The following is a 17,988-nucleotide window of genomic DNA, read 5'->3' as shown; positions in this document are numbered from 1 at the left end:
ACCCTCAGTAGGGTACCGGCAAAATGACATTTTTACCGGCATGTTTGTGACATTTTTTCATAAAATCAGCCAATCAGCAATTTTTGTTAGCAAGTTGTAAAAATTAAAATGACTACCATTTTGAAATAAGGAAGTTTTGCATAGCTGAAGAAATATAGCTTATCGTTTCTTCAAATTTCTTATAGACATCTTTAAAAGTAAATCAAACTAAATGGCGGACATCTTGCTGACAAGGTGAAATGAAATGAAAATGCTTAATGAAAAAAAAAAAATGCTAAATGAAACTTAGTTAACCTCAAGGCGTTTTGAATAAAATACTATTCTTGATTATTGTTTTATTTTTACCCCTTGAATCCTGCTTCTTAATTGGTTGTACTTACGAGTCGACGATTACAATATCAAAACACTAATATACAAACCTAGTGTCACAATTTAGAAAGAACATTATTCTGATTGAAATATGTTAGTCAATTAAAAATGTCTAGTAGCTTTTAGACGATTTTAACAGGTTCAGGTTTATATTTACAAGGATAATTTAAAAACAAATGTATATTAAACAATTGTATTTCATTTACAAACAAAAATTAAAATCAGCTCACTGTTTGATACTACCCTTCATTCTTAAAAATAAACATTACAGCTAATGAAAAATGTACAAGAAATAATGCCTGAGATTGAAACCGGTAGCTTAAAAAGAAAATAAAAACCGTTTGGTACAACGTAGCAGCACATTTGATAAAATAATAACATTAGTGCAATTGAAATTGTACATACGCAAAGTGCAAATATTGAAAACGGCAATTCATTGCGAGGCAGACACAGTTTCAATTTTTTTGCATATTTTTCTGCCGAGAAGGTCGTATTTGGCTTTGTTAACTTCTAGGTCCGAATCACTATCACTGCGACTGTCGCTGGAAGCATCGTCGTAGGATGTGAGACCAGGCAGGATTCCGATGCATCGGAGAGGAGGTTGCACAGCTTCTACAATCAAACATCGGAAATTAGAAACTGACTAGAATCTTTTAATAGAAGTTATTTTTTTTAAAGAGATTGTCAGCCTTTTCTAAGAAGAAGAAGTAGACATCTCGTTTCTCCTGTGACTGACTAACTCAAATTTGGGACTGATCAGATGTAGATTTAGGATCTGATGAACACTAGTTCAGTGAGTGATTAATGCAAGTTTTTCAGTGGTTGTTTAAATCTTAGAGGCTAAGAGACACTAGTTTTATAGGCTTATCAAAGACTTGGTTGACTTATCATAGCAAATTTAAGTTGGTAATCAATGTAGCCCAATTATTAGTGACTGATTAAAGTGAGGATTTTAGTGACTGATGGAAGTATTATTTGACTGATAAGCATGTTAGGGTAGCTAGAACCAAAGGCATCACTTTTGACACCCCTCCCCAGAAAATGATTAAAATTAAAGTAACTGGAAACGAGTTTTAGCTGTAAACAAGCTATTATTACTATTATTAGTTAGATAAAATGTAGGGATGGTCAAGTCTCGAAATTTCGGGAAATTTTCGGGAAATTTTCAATCTCGTTACACGAGACGAGATTACTTTTTGGCCGAGATTTTTATCGAGACGAGAATAAAAAAAAAAAAAAAAAAAAAATTAAAAAATTAAAAACGCCTGCAGAAAGTCAATGCAATACCCGCAATACAGGAGCGTGTTGTAGTTGCGTTTCCTTTTCGAAGGCGTTCTTATTTAATTAATTCTTTTAATGTAAATATTACTTTCATTATTTTAATAATATTACTTTAATAACATTTGAGAAGTTTTGTTAAGTGTAAGCAGTGTGAGGAATGTTTTATTACTATAAAAAAGTCAAAACAAGTAACTATTTTATAAAAATTAATATTGCTTTTATTTTATGATTTATTTTATTTTAGGATAAGTTGAACTCTATCCTAACTGATATCACCATGTTTCCTAATCGTAGGCATTTTTAATAAGTTAGGCGAGATTAATAAAAAAATGTTATGCTGATGTTATTTAATGAAAAGATTGTAAATATTCTTGCCTATTATCATTATTTTAGTATTTAAACAGTCATCTAACAATGTTACAAACTCAGGTAAAAATTTCGAACGTGCATTTCCCGTTGTGTATGAGAAGAGAAATCTCGTCTCGATCTCGTCTCGAAATTTTATGAGAAATAAAAAATCTCGTCTCGTCTCGTCTCGAACTAAAAATCCAATCTCGTCCATCCCTAATAAAATGCTTATTGAAATTTTTTTGTTATTACAGTAGACCCCCTCTTAACCGACCTCGTATTAACCGATAATCGGATTATCCGCCTTCGATCGTAAAATAATACAGTTTGTTTTAACCGACCTTGCTTTGAGAGCAGTTCGGTTTAACCGCTGCTTACTAGGAATCTCGGCATTTCCGCTCCCACGCTGGGCGATGAGAACTGAACCATACGCTTATCTCCACAGGATATGACTAAGAATAAGTTATTTTGTATTGGTCCCAAAAAATATAGCATAGCCTATCGTTCGTAGCGCGAGCACATCTGATCTGATTTGTTATCTGTGCAGCAAATTTATAACATCATAAAGTGTGTTACGATTTTGAGAACTGATTATCTTATCGCTGGAGTAAACAAACAACGCAACTTATAGGGAGGGCAGGGAAGGGGGGTTAACAACTCCAAGGTCAAGATAGTTTTTGTGCCTCGAGCCTCCAGTGAGAGGCTATAAATAAACATCCTGTCTTGTAACAAAATGGTTGCTTGTATCTTTAATTTCGACAAAAGGTTCTCTACTGTATTACGATGGATTTGGAAGGCATCAATTAATACATTACAGTACTTCATCCTGGAGGCGAGTTAGCGTAGCGAACGAGCTAACCTGAAGGCAAGTGAGCGCAGCGAACGAGCTCCAACCTAAAGGTGAGTGAGCGTAGCGAACGAACTTCAACCAGGACGTGATTGAGCCATGCAAACGAGCTCACTTATGAAGTAAAACGGGGCAAAGCCCGCGGGTACAGCTAGTGATTATATAATTTCAAATGAATAGCACTTCATTATGTTATGATTTTAGGGATTGCCCGTTTTAACCGACCTTTTGAGTCATCCAACCTACGTCCGGTCCCATTAGGGTCGGTTAAGAGGGGGTCTACTGTACATGTCCTTTTTTTTTGTGCCCTAATCAAAACTATATTGTAAAAAAAAGGATTTTTGGAAATTTGGCACTCTAGGACCATGAATTGGGACCTGGTAAAGAATAGATAAAGGTTTTGATGAGTAATGAATAGGCGTTAGATAAATAAAATATATAGAAGATTTAAGGGACTGAAGAAGAGAAGGTTTTAAAAATAAATTGTAATCTGATTACCGTACCTTCAGATTCACTTCTTGAGCGTTTGGAACACTCCTTAGCATCGTCTCCCGCACCATTTGGTTTCTTATCTGATTCAGGCTCAGTCTTTTGTCTCTTCGGCGAGGTGTCTTGAGATTCAGCCGGTCGCTTCTTCACAACTGCACCAGCAAGCAGTTTCATCTGAGATGTACGGCCGCTGTAAATAAACAAATACCATACAAAATGAAATTTTACAATACTGGTTTATTGGTTCCAACTTGGGAAACAACATCGGTTTGTATATTGAACAACACATTTGAATTTGTTGATGCTTAGGGGTTAGGACTTAATCAAGAACAAAAATTGACCTTTTATAAAGGTAGCTTCTTGATCTTGGAGGCATAAGGCCTCGGGTACGATACGAGCGGCAAGCGGCAACCTGAGTGGCGGTGGTGGCTACGATACTAGCGGCACATTTATAACGCTTATCAAATTTCCTCAGTTGTAGGAGTCGGATTAGTCGAAAATGGCAAACTGTGCTTATCCGAAAGACGTATTTCAACTGTTGCTATCTAAAAAATGTTCGCCTTTAAAGAAAAACTTAGGTTTTAGAAACAAATTATCCCTTACTTTGTCCCATACTTTTCTGGTGACTGAAGTGTTTTTAAAACCTCTGTGCTGGTCATTCCAAAAACATTCTCTGGACGGTTATGACTTGGAACCATGAGCGTCGCTTGCCATACCGCTCAGACTTATCGTGGCCACTCTTAACAAATGTACACCCAATTAAATGAGATGCGATGTCAGAGCGGCGCCGCTTGCCGCTCACCGCTCGTATCGTACCCGGGGCCTAATACTAAAAGCATTTTCTAATTGGGCTGGTAAAAAAGATAAGGGGATAACATTTGATTGTGAATACTACAAGACATCTTATCCTTTTGTATCAGCATACTATTTTATTGTGTTCCAAGGCGAGTTCAGCTTGAGTTTGCTGGAGCTAGCTATGTTTCCCTTACAAAATTTTTAAAGTTAATTTTATTAATTTTACTCTATGACAATAGCTTCACAGAAAGGAACAGTAACAACAAATTGATCAATTGGGTTGTAATAGAATTCACAACTCTCGTGAGAAAATATTTGGCTCTAAACCATTAGAACCTCAGCAAAAAGTAGAACATAGTTTCTTAAGAAACTGTATAAAATGTGATAAACTATCCAGGTTATTTTAATGACTACACTAAATAAAATATAAAATAAAAACTGTTAATAAGAAAAAAAATGAACCTCTTTCTGTTTAAAACACAACATCACATCCTATGACGATGGGCTCTAGCCGGGAATTGTTTTAACATTACTTCAGACAAGGCCTTAAAGATCGTGGCATTATTATAGCCTTTAGGGATTAGCAAGATTTGAACCTGGGACCAAAGCCGTATTCAGTGGCGGATTAGTACCATCTTGTGGGAGGGGGCGGATCCGGGGGGCCTGGGGGGTATGGAATACCCCCCAGCAAAAAGGGGGGTCCGGGAAGATTTTTAGAAAAATACCTTGAAAAACTACCAGTTTTAGAGGTTTTAGACTTATATTCTTAAAGTAAATCTAACACTTTTCATAAACCATTTGCCTACTAGGCCTACAAATTTGTGTGCATAAAAAATCATAGCAAGAACCTGTTTATTTTTAGCAAAATTAATCACCTATATTAAAATTCTATGAATTAAGTAGGCACTACTAACTGGAATTATACACATATGAATGATACGCATTTTAAGTCCTCTTTATACAGTATTATTTTTAAACTACACAACTTTTATAAAAAAAAAACACCAGACAGGTTAAATAAAAAATAATAAACTTTGTATATTTTCCATTTAATTTATTTACAAAGAAAACATTCATGTCAAAAATAAATTTAACCAAATTACATTTTTTATTAAATAATATAAAGGTACAAAAAAATATATTTGTTACATGTTTTCAATATAGGCTACTGGTGAGTGGCCTAAATACTTGAGTTTAAATGGACTCAAATAAGTTCTGGGATCTAAATCGTCTTGCTGAGTCGCGGATCTATCTCTGAAACTCCAGGATCTATGAGTCCTGAACCTATTTGAGTTCAGAACTTAAAGCAATAAACATTGAGGGAATCGTAGAGTATTTGGTGTTGTGATGTTGGCAGTGGGTGATAGCCGGCCGTGCCGTGCCGTCTGCTCCCCACATCGTAAACAAGAGATTAGTAAAATAATTGTAATGTTAACTGTTATTATAATTATTACTACTATCCTACATTACCATTCTTGTTTAGTTTAGTTGTATTTAAAAATATATGTATATGATAAGGTCGTGTTGAAAACTTCTGAGCTAAAAGTGAAAACAACTTGTTTGTTGTTTTTGAACTGCATTTATATTTAACATTTTTAAATAGTTGATTATTTTTACATGCAGTATAGGCTAAAATTTATTTCAAAACCATTCATTTGTAACTTTGGTTGTGAATAATGTAAGTTGAAATACATTTTTATTCTAAAAAATATAAAAATAGTGTTGTACAATCTGCTTTAATAATTAGGTTTTTAGAAGATGATTGTTTCCAATTAAAGTAATATCAATTTATAATTATCGATGGTCCTCTCTTCTGAAAAAGCACTATCAGATGCGTAATATAGGCCAATGACCTAAAATATCAAGATGAAGTTTGATTTATTCAATCTTACATAGCGGGTGTCCCGTAATGCTACCCCCTGAATAATTTTTGAACGTTGCATATATCCAAATGAGCTTCGATACACGTTACTACGGTAATATAAAGTACTTTTTTGTGGTATTTTAAATTTCACCCCTCACCACCCTAGTAGGGGTTGCTAGGGATAGCTTAAAATTGTTAAACGACAATCCTTATCAATTACCACATAACTTTAAGGAGCTTTAAAAAATTAAATTAATGCCACAAATTTGAATTGATACGACGAATTAAAAAATTTATGACAAGAAATGTTAGACGTTAATGTTAGACTGGAACTGTACATTCCATCACTTTTATTTTTTCATGACGGTACATTTTAAAATAACTTTCAGTTCACGTGACCATGAGTGATGTCACACACCTTTTAACATGATTTTGAATTTCATCACCCAACCCCGAATACAGGTTGCCGGTGGTGTTTTAATTTTTAATACCAGCCCCTATTTGGTAGGCCTATATCAAATTAAAATATTGAAAACTTAAATATTCAACTTAAGTCCGCATTCAAATTAAATATCTGTCAATAATTAATTGTTCTTCCATCTCTTCTCACAGTTCGCAGTATACTGTAAAATGGCGGCGGCGAGCCGATCGGTAACAGACGAGTGAGACAACGCCATGACGGACGACAGACAAGGATGTACTTAATAGTCACGAAAAAAACAGCATTGCCAACCTTCGTAGATTATTTTCCTTAAAGCGCTTGTCCTTGTTTACCAAAATTCAAATTAAAATATTTGTAAGATCACCCCGACTTTTTGTTAAAACCGTAAATTAACCATACTAACCCAGTTTTACCACAGACAAAATATTTTATCTTTCTTTTGCAGACCTACAACGAGTATTTATTTTCCGTGCGTTCCTTTAAAAAAATTTTTCTGTCTCTTGGGCCTCGGGGGGGGCGGTCGCCCCCACCGCCCCCCCCTTTAATCCGTCCTTGGCCGTATTCAACATTAGGCCTATTATTACTAGACCATCTCGCTTCCCTAGATTAGTTTTAGTAAATCTGTTTCCACAGCTAGAAGCCTGTCGTGTAAACATATGATTATTGCTTTCCCTCCTTAGATAAAATAGTCAGGCCTAAATTAATATAGGTACCGGTATGGCAGATATTATTTTTCAACTACATTATGACTGAGGTAAAAAAAAAAAATTCTTACTTTGGAATAAGTAATCCTCCAAAGTTGGAGGATTTGTCGTTATCAGCCCATCATCAATATTCTACCAATACCAAAAGAGTCGTAAACATAAATTAAGTTCAACTCATCCTAAAGGTTTGCTGCAACGGGGTATCACCTGCTGGCAGGAGGCGGTGGTTTGGCTTTAATCTCATGCTGTATCCTTTGTTCCAGAGACTGTTCTTGAAGAGTCGCAACTTTGTTCCGGAAGTCGGCCATTTCTCTGGCTTCTTCAATTGATTTCTTACGTTCTTCCTCAAGTTTGCTTCTATCAACCAAATCCAGAAATTCCACCTCATCGTCATCCAGTCCTTTTATCATATTCTCTGAAAAAATAATAGCAGTTTAATAAAAGCAAATAGTAGGCTACTAAAGGTGAAACGGAGAAGTAAGGTACAGAAGAAACACTGTAGTGGTGCACTTAGTGGTGTCTAGGGCAAAGTCCAACACCGTCACTTCTCCTAACCCCTCCAACACTCCTGTACCTCCTTGTCACTACGTATTACAACGCTCACGCTGTAAGAAGACCTTGTGCCCTGCGAGATACAAATTTACGCACAGTGCGCACGGCTCCTGGTTCTTCCTTGCTTGTCGAATGTTTCAAAAATAGCATATGATATTTAAATTGAAAAAAAAAAACATTTTATTGTCTTTGTCTTTTCCCAGTTCAAACATTTTATTGAAATATTTTCCCTAAAGTCCTGCTGAACTAGCGGATTTTCCTATTGGTTTAGAATAGCGTAATGCTACTCTAATGGTAATTTAATCAAACTTACTTAGTCTGTGAGCTTCTTCAAATTCAAACTCCTTTCTCTGCTTTTGCTCTTGGAGACGCTCAAACAAAGAACGGTGATCATATTCTTCTTCTGGTACTTCTACAAGGAACAAGAAAGATAAATTAAAATCATTTTATCACAAGCTGAATTCAATTTAAAAACTAACAAATAGTGGAGATACTTTGTGTATTATTTTACTCCAGCAGCTTTTCTGCCACATGTTGGAGTTAATTGACTTTGGATGGTGAAGTATTTGGGCGTTACAGTCCACCTGAAGACAGGTTTTTACTTAAAAAGAACCTTGTTTTATCAGCTTATCATAGGGTAATGTAATACGTCACGTTTTATTTTCTATTTAATTGGTTTGGGCTACTATGGCAGTTTTGATGTGTTGTGACAGCCTAAGATTGTTTCTACTCAAACATTATAAATTACCCTAAGACACCAAAAAGTAAAAACACTTTTAAACCTTAGATATCACAAATTTAAAAAAATCTGAGGTATTCCGATCTTACTGTCACAGGAAAAGATAATGAAGATAATAAAAAAAATAACCTAGGCCTACCGGTACTAAAATTAAATACCATTGCTAAACTAAAACAAAGTTTAATTATAACTTACCTAAAGGTTGATCCGGTTTCCGAACCTTTTCCCATTCCTCTTGCCTAACTCTTCTTTGCTCAGCAATTTCAGTTTCTGATATGAATCCCGAACTCATCTTTTATACTATGAGAAAAAGAAAATAAGTTACAAAAGCTTACAACAAAGTATAGGCCTTAAGCTAGGTTACTTTCAACTGGAAGTTGGTTTGGTCATTAACTTGTAACAGTACATACGTTAGATTCAGTAAATGTAATAATAGGCTAAAGTTAGTACCACAGAGGTACCGGTAATGCCTATGTTTACCGTTAATCATGTTACATTGTTAAATCCCAACGGCTTGACCAATGGTAATGATCATTGACTAGGTCTAAGTTATATTATAAGTCAATGCAATGATCAGAAATTAACTTAGGCCTATCTAATAACATTGACAAAACAATGAATTTTTAAATTGAAGACTAACGTCATAACCCCTTGGATAAAGTAAGTTATAATGTAGTACCTGTCATTAGATTAATTATTAAATAATTGTAGCCTACTGAACTCAAGAAAGGTTGTGTAGGCTATTTCTAAAATCTGCTTATTTTGCGTTATTTCAGTCAATTGCTTCATATGGTTTAATTTATTATGGTAGCTCTCCTAAAATCCACGAGGTACTTCTATCTCAGAAAAAAATCATCAGAATAATGTGTAAAGAGAATAGTGAAGCACACTGTAAACCACTTTTTATTGAATTAAAAATATTGACCATCATTAACTTATACATTTATCAATTATTATTGTTTACTTTTAAGAATAGCTTTAAATAGCCTACAAAATGAGAAATGAAGTGCAAAGTATTAGTACCAGAAACTGCAAAAAGATTGATCTGCCTCAGGTACGGTTGGAAAAAACAAGATCAGGACATGTTGTGATCCGGGTATCAGGCTGTTAAATAAATTACCTCTGGCTGTGACAGATTTAGACTTAAAGAATTTTAAGAAAAGGCTGTTTTTATTTTTAGTAAACAACCCGCTCTACCTTATCAAAGATTTTTTTTAGCATGTCTGATACGGTCGGTAAGTTAATAAAAAATATTTGAAATAGGATGTAACTGTGGCTGTAATATGAAATTAAGTTTTTGAAACAGTTAAGTTAAGGGGTTGATATATGGCTGCACTTTACTTGACGTCCTACACTCATTCGAATGAGAATATCGATCAATATATCGATTAATCGATTGCTTCATTCGATATATCGTTTGGTTAGTTAGGTAAGGTAACCTAACCTAACTAACCAAACGATATATCGAATGAAACAATCGAATGAAAATATCGAATCGAAAAAACAATCGAATGAGTGTAGGACGTCAAGTAAAGTGCAGCCTGAAATATGACTAGATTAATTTAGTAATTAAAAACATTTTGTAATAGTGTAAGTCTAGGGCATTTCAATTCCTTGAAACCCGTATAGTTCTGTAAATCAAACAGAAAAAAAATAAATTCATAATTTGATTTTTAACTTGATAAAAAACTATGAAGGTATTAAAACCCCATGAATTTTTTTGCAGCATATGATAGCTAATTTAATAAGGATTATTAGTAAAAAAAGGTTTTTATGTTTATCTAATACCCTTTTCTAGATAATCCATTTTACGCTAAACTATGTCTTCACGTTTTAAAAATTCATAGGTACAAAAAAGAAATTTTTTCAGCCTTATTACATTAAACTAAGAGGTAGGCTATTAGTATTTTTTTATGGAATCCTCATGTCTTAAAGAATAAGTACATGAATTTTTTATGAAGATTCTTCAGTAAACAGAAAAGTTATAAATTATTTTCTAAAAGTAAGCGAGTTTTATTCCGCGACATCTGATGGTTAGTACTAGCGGAAACGAAAAACTTTAAAAGGCTATAAAAAGGAAACGGTAAGAGGTATTGAGTTAAAATTTGGTATGGTGACTTATCTTTATGGTTAGAACAAACAAGCCAAGTTTCATCAAATTCTGAGATGATGGGTGAGATAGGCTAATCATTTTTCGTTGGTTGAATTGATGTGGAATGACCCCTAGGCTATTTTCTTAACAATAAAGCCTTATCAACATAACACAAGACACAAGCTAACACTTAATATGGTTCTAGAAATAAAATAAACGTAAATTAAGGGCTAACATAATCATTTCACAGCGTGTTGTAGTGCTATTTATATCTTTACCTTAGTGAGACTTCTACACGGGTGAGACGTTCACACAATAAAATACGACCATATAAACCTTTTACAGAAAAACACAACCTATTGTTGCCTTGGCGTAAATTTAAATTAATGTTGGTTGGTGAGTTTCATTCCCTGATGTCGTGAACGTGAACGTTAATAATTTCTTTTCAATCTTCTATTCTTCTGTGGTGGTGGTTAATTTTCTGCCCTTGTTGTTGTTCCTATCCCTATCCTGTTTCCTGCAGATGCAGACCAACCAACGACCAACTGTCAAACTTTTGATATTTTTGGTGGTAGTTGGCTTAAACAGCTGTTATCCACACAGTCTAGAGACAAACACGTTTTGAATCGTTAGATAATCATTGACAATAGATAGACTATTAGAACATATATAATATAATCTACGATTTTGATTTTGTAAAGGCCCTCATAAAGTCACTGCTGGAAAAATCAAATAATTAGTTCACTTATGATGTAAACAGGACTGGTCTATTCGTAAATAATGAAATTTATCAAACATTCTGGACTTTCATCAATAAGTCGAGATATATGGAAATAAGACCATTGAAAATGACCCAAAGTCGTTTATCGGATATCCGAGTTTCTTCGACATTGACAATAATTAATTACTTTCGCCTGACCACATAGTTTTTAGGTGGTAGGGTAATATGACCGCTGTAATATTCTTAACGCCATTTATGACGCCCTAGTGTTTATTTATTTATGGATACTACAGACAATTTACCATCCCAAACTTTAAATAATGGTGTATTCTCTGTGTTTATACTAATGTGCAAAAAAAGTTCTCATAATAAAGCCTTTGATTTTACATTCTCTAATCAAAGGTATGGGTATGGGGTTCAAATGAACAATGTTATATTATGCATATCTAAAGAAAGAGACGTAGTGGGAGTATGTTTTATCTATGGTAGTATCTCTAAAATCAAAGGTATGGGGTTCAAATTAACAATGTTATATTATGCATATCTAAAGAAAGAGACGTAGTATCTCTAAAGTAGCAATGCGGCATTCTAAATTGATGGAATATTGACTATGAATACTCAATTTTTACATGAAAACACACAGAATCTCCGCTTGACAACTTACAGCGGCAGTGAAAAATTACTTAAGGAAAAATTACTTTAAAAAGTTACTTTAAGGAAAATAACTAATAAATGAAGAACAATGTATATTGTCAGCTACATTATAATTACTATGAATGCAAATAATGAGTATGGAATTGTCTAAACACAATATTTTTTATAATCAATGTCAAAGTGATTTTTAAAGTGCTGTTTTAATATTTGTTCTACTCTACTCTACCATTCATTTGTGGAGTAGGAGTAGAGTGGGAAGGAGTGACTGAACTGAACTGAGTGACTGCTTCGGAGTCTTCGGTCGGACTAACTTCTTAACCTAAAAATCTAATGTCAAAACTCAAAATACACAAAATTCGAAAACTGTCAATTTTAGTAATCCCTACTTTAAAGTAACTTATGCTTGTTGTTTAATTAACGTATAGATGTTGGCCTAATCAATTTCTTTATTTTTCAAGACATTATCATCATATTATTTGGTAAGGTTGTTTTAAGTTATAGGAAATTAACGTACCATACTTTAATAAGGCAATAGGCCTACAAAGTAAACTTTGAATTTGTCTCTGGTAAGAAATAATGTCATTGAAAAGGGTACACTTCCATATCTGTTGGCACAAACAACCGAATGAGTAATATCAATCGATATATCGATTGTTTAGTACGAGATTTAGTTTGGTTAGTTAGGTAAGGTTAACCTAACCTAACAAACCAATCGATATATCAAACTAACTTAAACAATAGAATAACTTAATCAATATTACTCATTCGGTTGTTTGTGCCAACAGATATGGAAGTGTACCCAGGACGCATTCCCTTAATAGCCTAGCGTTTAATCTCTTGTTGACTTAGGCCTAAACCTTAATGCCTCTGGCGTAGGAAAAAATTTCTTTCATGTTTCATTTTGTTTGTTCTCGATAATTGTTTACAATACTGTAAATAAATTATTACAGATGACTCCAGTGTGTTGGTGGGGCTCTCCGTACTAATGGCCGAAGTGGCTATTTATAACTCACATTTAAGTAGGCTACCAAATAAGCTCTATTTTAACTCTAAAGCACACTGACATTCACTTACTAAATCAGAGACCAACCTGTGAGATCACAACTCTCTCAGCCCTGCCAGTAACTTGTTACTCACCAAACAAAGACCTTTGGAATCTTATATTCTTTCTGAATAACTTAGTCCTAGTATAGAAACCCCATCAAATTAATGTGATTAAGCTAATTTTTTTACTTTGTTTAAGTAACAGATGCTTTATAGATAGAATATGGCTGACGGAGGCAACATTCCTGTTGAAGAGTTGATTGAGGAAGGAAAAAATAAAAGAGCGGTATTTTGTGTACGATGTCCATCAAAGATTTTGTGTGTAGGAGTTGGGCAGTATAAAGAAATTGAGGTGAGTGATAAATTAGTTTGTGTTACGAATAGCCTATAACTTACAGTACACTCCCGATTACCCGAGGTTGTTGGGGTTGTTGGGGGGAGACTACCTCGGTTACGGAGAATCTCGGATAATGCAGAGGTGTTTGAGATTTTGAGGTTAAGCGTTTAACGTACCCCTACCACATTAGGAAGTCAAAGACTTATACAGTAGGCCTAAACTTGTATGTTTTATTAACAATGCTTAGTGAGTAAAAAATGATCCATAGTTGGTATTTTGATTTACAATGTATTTAAATTAGGCCAGTGATATCAAGGAAAACAATAACTCAAACATGCTCAACACTTTTTATTTTTATTTATTTTTTACTTTAATTACACTAGGCCTACATTAAACTCCCTCTTAGGACTCCTCAGGACCAAGGCCAGTCCGGTAAACAGGTTTTCTGGTTAAACCGATGTCCCCAAAAAACTGTAAGTTATATAGTATTTGACTTAAATGTAGGAGGGCATTGTATTTAGACACGTGGTCACTGGTCTCAAATCTTTCCCACGAGAACAGTCGTTTCAGTACCGCCCACTTCCTGCCGATTTAGTCTAGTTAAACCAATGTGCTGATAAAAATTGTCCAGTTAAAGAGATTTCATTTCCGCCGAGGGTAGTCCGGTTAAATCGATGTCCAGTTTAAAAGTGCCTGGATAAGATGGAGTCTACTACAGTAGAGTACATTATTAAAAGACACCAAGCCAACACTCTACAGGATTAAACACAAACAAAATTAGGTGGATCTTTCAGTTTTTAAAAATACAATTATTTTTTTTATTGAGTTTGACTTGAACTATACCGTCCTTGACACAATCATGTCAATATTAAAACATTGTAATGACAAACACTGACAGAAGGCGTACAAGCCGTCAATTCAGCAATGCCTGAGAAATGCTGACTGCTTTTGTTGACGTTCTGCAGTAGACTCGTCCACCTAACCAAAAATGGTTAGCGGCCAAAGTAGTACAATTCTAGTACTGTGTGTTTTCATTTTCTAGGTTATTGCGGATCATTTGTACGTTAAAATAATACCTATAATCATTATTTTAAGTATTAACTTAATTTAAAGAAATCACAAATTAACCTACTTAAGAACTATTATTAACTTTCAACAGAAATATTCCTAAAATCTTAATAATTGTTTTCTGACTGGTATTTTATAATTTCTTTTAAATGCTTTATTTTAGTGTTGTATAATTTACCCTTTAGGTAGGCTTTTATGTTAGTACTAGCAGAGTACCCGTCCTTCGTACGGGGTTGGAATATGTAAGTATAAAATGCTTATTGCAGTTATACTCAAGCTTTGCGTTTGCAATAAGGGAGGACACAGTTTGATAAAATTTGTTTTTTTTAAATTTACAGTATTCTATAGTAGGTATTACACATCTACCATACCGGTAGCCATAATATTCTACCACTTCACCTAAACAATAGAGAAAAATAAATTATCAACAATTCACAAAATATCACAAATTATTCATTAAATGAAAAACATAAACATAACTGTAAATAATCCTACTTTGACAGTTCTCGTTCTCATTTCGAATCACAGTTTTTTGTTGCTGCTTAGTTCAAATTAGCTGTTCTCATAAATGAAAAAAAATATAGTGCTGCACCCTGTTGGCAAATCTTATAACTTTTTAATGCTTTTCCATATCATAGAACCAACTTTTTTAGTTGAAACAGCTGACTAAATTCTTTAATTCCCTTTAAATATGAATACTCATAAGGTTAACATGCGGAATTACAGAGCCACTGGGGCGGAGCCCGAAAGAATTTTTGAGATAAGAATATGCCTATATGTTAATCAGGAATGTAAGCTATCATCATGCCAAATTTCAGCCCTATCCGTCTAGTGGTTTTTGCGTGATTGAACTTCAAACACACAAACAAACAAACAAACACACAAACTTTCGCATTTATAATATTAGTTAGATAACGATTATTTTGTTTACATTTTCATTGTTGTCTCATATAACCAATATTTAAACTCTATATGAACTATACTTGGGAGTTACGGGTGGTATGTTTGATCATAGACAAGAATAAATATAGACCGTCAGCTGTGCTGCGGTTAGCATAAGTTCTGGCGTCCACCGCTATGTTTGCCATGTGGTTATGGCGCACACCGCTGCAGCGTCTACTGATCGCATACAGCTCCTGCGCTTCTCGCCTGCAGCGGTGTCCTCCGTAACTACACGGCACTCCTTGTGGTGGGTGCCAGATCCTTCCTTTGACAGTCTATATTTATTTTATTTGTCTATGGTTTGATGTAAATAACTTGCGTTACTTTCTGCTTTGAAGGCCACATGGGAGCATTTAAGTGTTGTTAAGTGTCTTAACATGGTGTGGACTGTTGTGAAGAGAGGGGATTTAAGCAGCGGTTGTGGCATGATATGACGTCATGGGAATATATGAGCTCCTTTATTTAAAACATCACCCGATTTCTCAATGAAAACACTAACATATACTACTTGACTATGGTAGGTAACATTACTGTACAAGTATCAAAATACGGCAACATTATGGTGTAAATACCAGAAAAAAATACAATATGCTCACTAATTAAATATAGCCTAGTGATTGAAAAGATCAAATAGGCTAATATTAGATGAACAAAACTCTAAAATGGGACAAAAACGTGTCCAAACATACTGGTACAAATTAGAAAGCCTGAATAGGCCCTATAACAAGTTTAATTATTAATCATAATACTTTTTCAGTACTCATTACCAAATATCGTGTCCAAGAAGGTTTTACAAGAAGGAGAAACCGATGAAGAAGTACTTAAGGAATATTGGCAAATTGATAATATGTACAATTTTGAAAATATCGGTTACACAAACACAGTAGACGGAAAAAAGTTCCTGATCTGTGCGGACTGTGAATTGGGACCGTTAGGTTGGCAAGACCTGGAGACCAAATCTAGCTATCTGGCTGTGAGACGAGTCAAGTATGAAGGCACCGAGTGACTTCTGGGGTGAGTTTTTACAATTGTTTAACAATTAAACTGAACCAATTCTAACTTAACTAGTCGTTGGACAGTAATCACAGCGGATTAAATAAACAGGTTATTATCTTACTTTGTGTACCGCAAAATATTTGAATAGCCTAGGTAATTTAAAATTTTTTTGCCCAAGTTCTTTAAATAGAGTTTTACTGTAGAATATATATTTTGCCGCAGATGGGGCATCTTTATGGATCTTGTAACTAAAACTAGCATTGTACAGTAGACTCCCTCTTATCCCGACATCGGTTTAACCAGACTAGATCTCTTTAACCGGACAATTTTTATCAGCACATTGGTTTAACCGGACTACATCAGCTGGAAGTGGGCGGTACTGAAATGACTGTTCTCGTGGGAAATATTTGAGACCAGTAATCAGGTGTCTAAATACAATGTTCTCCTAAATTTAAGTTGAATATCACAGTTAACGGTCCGTTTTAACGAGTTTTTGGACGCTATCCGGACTGGCCTCGGTCCTGAGGAGTACGGATAAGAGGGAGTCTACTGTATAGGTAGCCAAATGGTTATTGTGCTCGCCTTCAAATCTGAATGATGCTAGTTCGATTCCAAGTGAGGTCAATTCTGGACCAAGCTGCCATTTGTAACTAGCCTTTTGACTATTGATGCTATCTATAGGTTAATAAGATGGTTTGGACTGCTCCCTTCTAAAAAAAAAAACATAAACATGCCATTGGCGGAGGGAAAAAAATCTTGCCAACAGGTGGCTTTATGTAGTCCAGTCAGTGTTATTCACTCAGCTGCCTAAGAGGGTGGCTGGAGGAACAGGGATGAAAAAAGGTTTGAAAAGATTCCATTTCCCACTCATTTTTATCAAATTTCCCATATAGGGAATGTTAACAAGTTACCCCATACAGGGAATTTCGGCAAATTTTCCATTTAAGGAATTAATAAGCTACTTGCGTACAAGTGTCTTTTGAAAATAACCAGACCCAAAACCTTTACTATTTTGTTTTGAGGTTCTAAGAGGCCAAAAACACCATCCGTAAAATAATCATATTAAAGAGCTTAAAAAAACCAAATGATTTACCGGTAGTAACTTATCTGAAGTGTTGTACAATTAACACAGAAAAAATATAAAAAACTGTTAGGTTTGGTTTGTTTTTTGCGACTACAACAGGCCTACGTTAAATTGACGATTTTTTACAGGTGCTGATATAAGGAGACTCACCATTCACCACACTATTTTCAAACACTAATTTAGAGGTCAAGGTTATTCCTAGATTTTTTCTGGGTGCAAAGCTTTTTTCTCACGACTGAATATAGTAGATCAGATGTCTTTATTTTCTGCTAAATAAGTGGATGTGTGTCTTTAATGTTACCTTAACCTTTTTTATACATTTTACATCTGTCTATTTATAAAATATTATATTATTAGAAACACAGTTTTGAACAGAAAATTGTAATAAAAATACCAAACATAATATACCTCCGCTTGTTTTCTTTTCCTTATGATTTATAGTTATTGGTGCATCTATAGGAAATAGGATCCGTGGCCTCCGTCCCACTGGTGCAAGAATTTTTAAATTAGTTGTGGGCGTGAAAGGAATCGAAAAATTACCCTGCAAGGAAGGTTGGAGGAGCACACTTAATTATCTCTTGGGCCAATAGTGTGACACAATGTTTTTTTTAAGAATTTAA

The 17,988-nt window shown here is 34.5% G+C and overlaps 2 protein-coding genes across 3 annotated transcripts; one reads left to right on the top strand and one right to left on the bottom strand.

The window, feature by feature from the left end:
• Nucleotides 1-548: 548 nt before the first annotated feature.
• On the bottom strand, nucleotides 549-11,041 carry LOC128983465 (PSME3-interacting protein). 2 transcript variants are annotated; one of them, XM_054402762.1, is made up of 6 exons: nucleotides 10,801-11,041; nucleotides 8,626-8,730; nucleotides 8,005-8,103; nucleotides 7,347-7,554; nucleotides 3,349-3,524; nucleotides 549-981 (listed from the first exon to the last, which is right to left on the bottom strand). In XM_054402762.1, the coding sequence occupies exons 2-6, from the start codon at nucleotides 8,720-8,722 to the stop codon at nucleotides 803-805; spliced, it is 759 nt and encodes a 252-aa protein (XP_054258737.1). In that variant the 5' UTR covers nucleotides 8,723-8,730; nucleotides 10,801-11,041; the 3' UTR covers nucleotides 549-802. The 2 variants fall into 2 exon arrangements, with proteins under 2 accessions (XP_054258737.1, XP_054258738.1); XM_054402763.1 differs by lacking the exon at nucleotides 10,801-11,041 and having other exon boundaries at nucleotides 8,626-8,749.
• A 1,175-nt stretch (nucleotides 11,042-12,216) lies between these two features.
• LOC128983464 (guanine nucleotide exchange factor MSS4) lies at nucleotides 12,217-17,771 on the top strand. The gene is made up of 4 exons (XM_054402761.1): nucleotides 12,217-12,376; nucleotides 13,147-13,293; nucleotides 16,046-16,302; nucleotides 17,497-17,771. Exons 2-3 carry the CDS (start codon nucleotides 13,165-13,167, stop codon nucleotides 16,292-16,294), a joined length of 378 nt encoding a protein of 125 aa, XP_054258736.1. The 5' UTR covers nucleotides 12,217-12,376; nucleotides 13,147-13,164; the 3' UTR covers nucleotides 16,295-16,302; nucleotides 17,497-17,771.
• Nucleotides 17,772-17,988: the final 217 nt, after the last annotated feature.

This window comes from Macrosteles quadrilineatus, unplaced genomic scaffold (assembly GCF_028750875.1).
Source record: "Macrosteles quadrilineatus isolate MER2022 unplaced genomic scaffold, UCM_ALF_1.0 Scaffold_1__1_contigs__length_201487025, whole genome shotgun sequence".
NCBI lineage: Eukaryota > Metazoa > Arthropoda > Insecta > Hemiptera > Cicadellidae > Macrosteles > Macrosteles quadrilineatus.
Note: the sequence above shows the minus strand (reverse complement) of the source record. Positions and strands in the feature narration are given on the sequence as shown.

Coding starts and splice junctions, on each gene's coding strand:
- LOC128983465 (XM_054402762.1), bottom strand. CDS start 8,722: ATGAGTTCGGGATTCATATCAGAAACTGAAATTGCTGAGCAAAGAAGA. Junction 8,104..8,625: donor GAAACCGGATCAACCTTTAG/GTAAGTTATAAT, acceptor TGTTCCTTGTAG/AAGTACCAGAAGAAGAATAT. Junction 982..3,348: donor CTCAAGAAGTGAATCTGAAG/GTACGGTAATCA, acceptor GTTTGATTGTAG/AAGCTGTGCAACCTCCTCTC.
- LOC128983464 (XM_054402761.1), top strand. CDS start 13,165: ATGGCTGACGGAGGCAACATTCCTGTTGAAGAGTTGATTGAGGAAGGA. Junction 13,294..16,045: donor GGCAGTATAAAGAAATTGAG/GTGAGTGATAAA, acceptor ATACTTTTTCAG/TACTCATTACCAAATATCGT.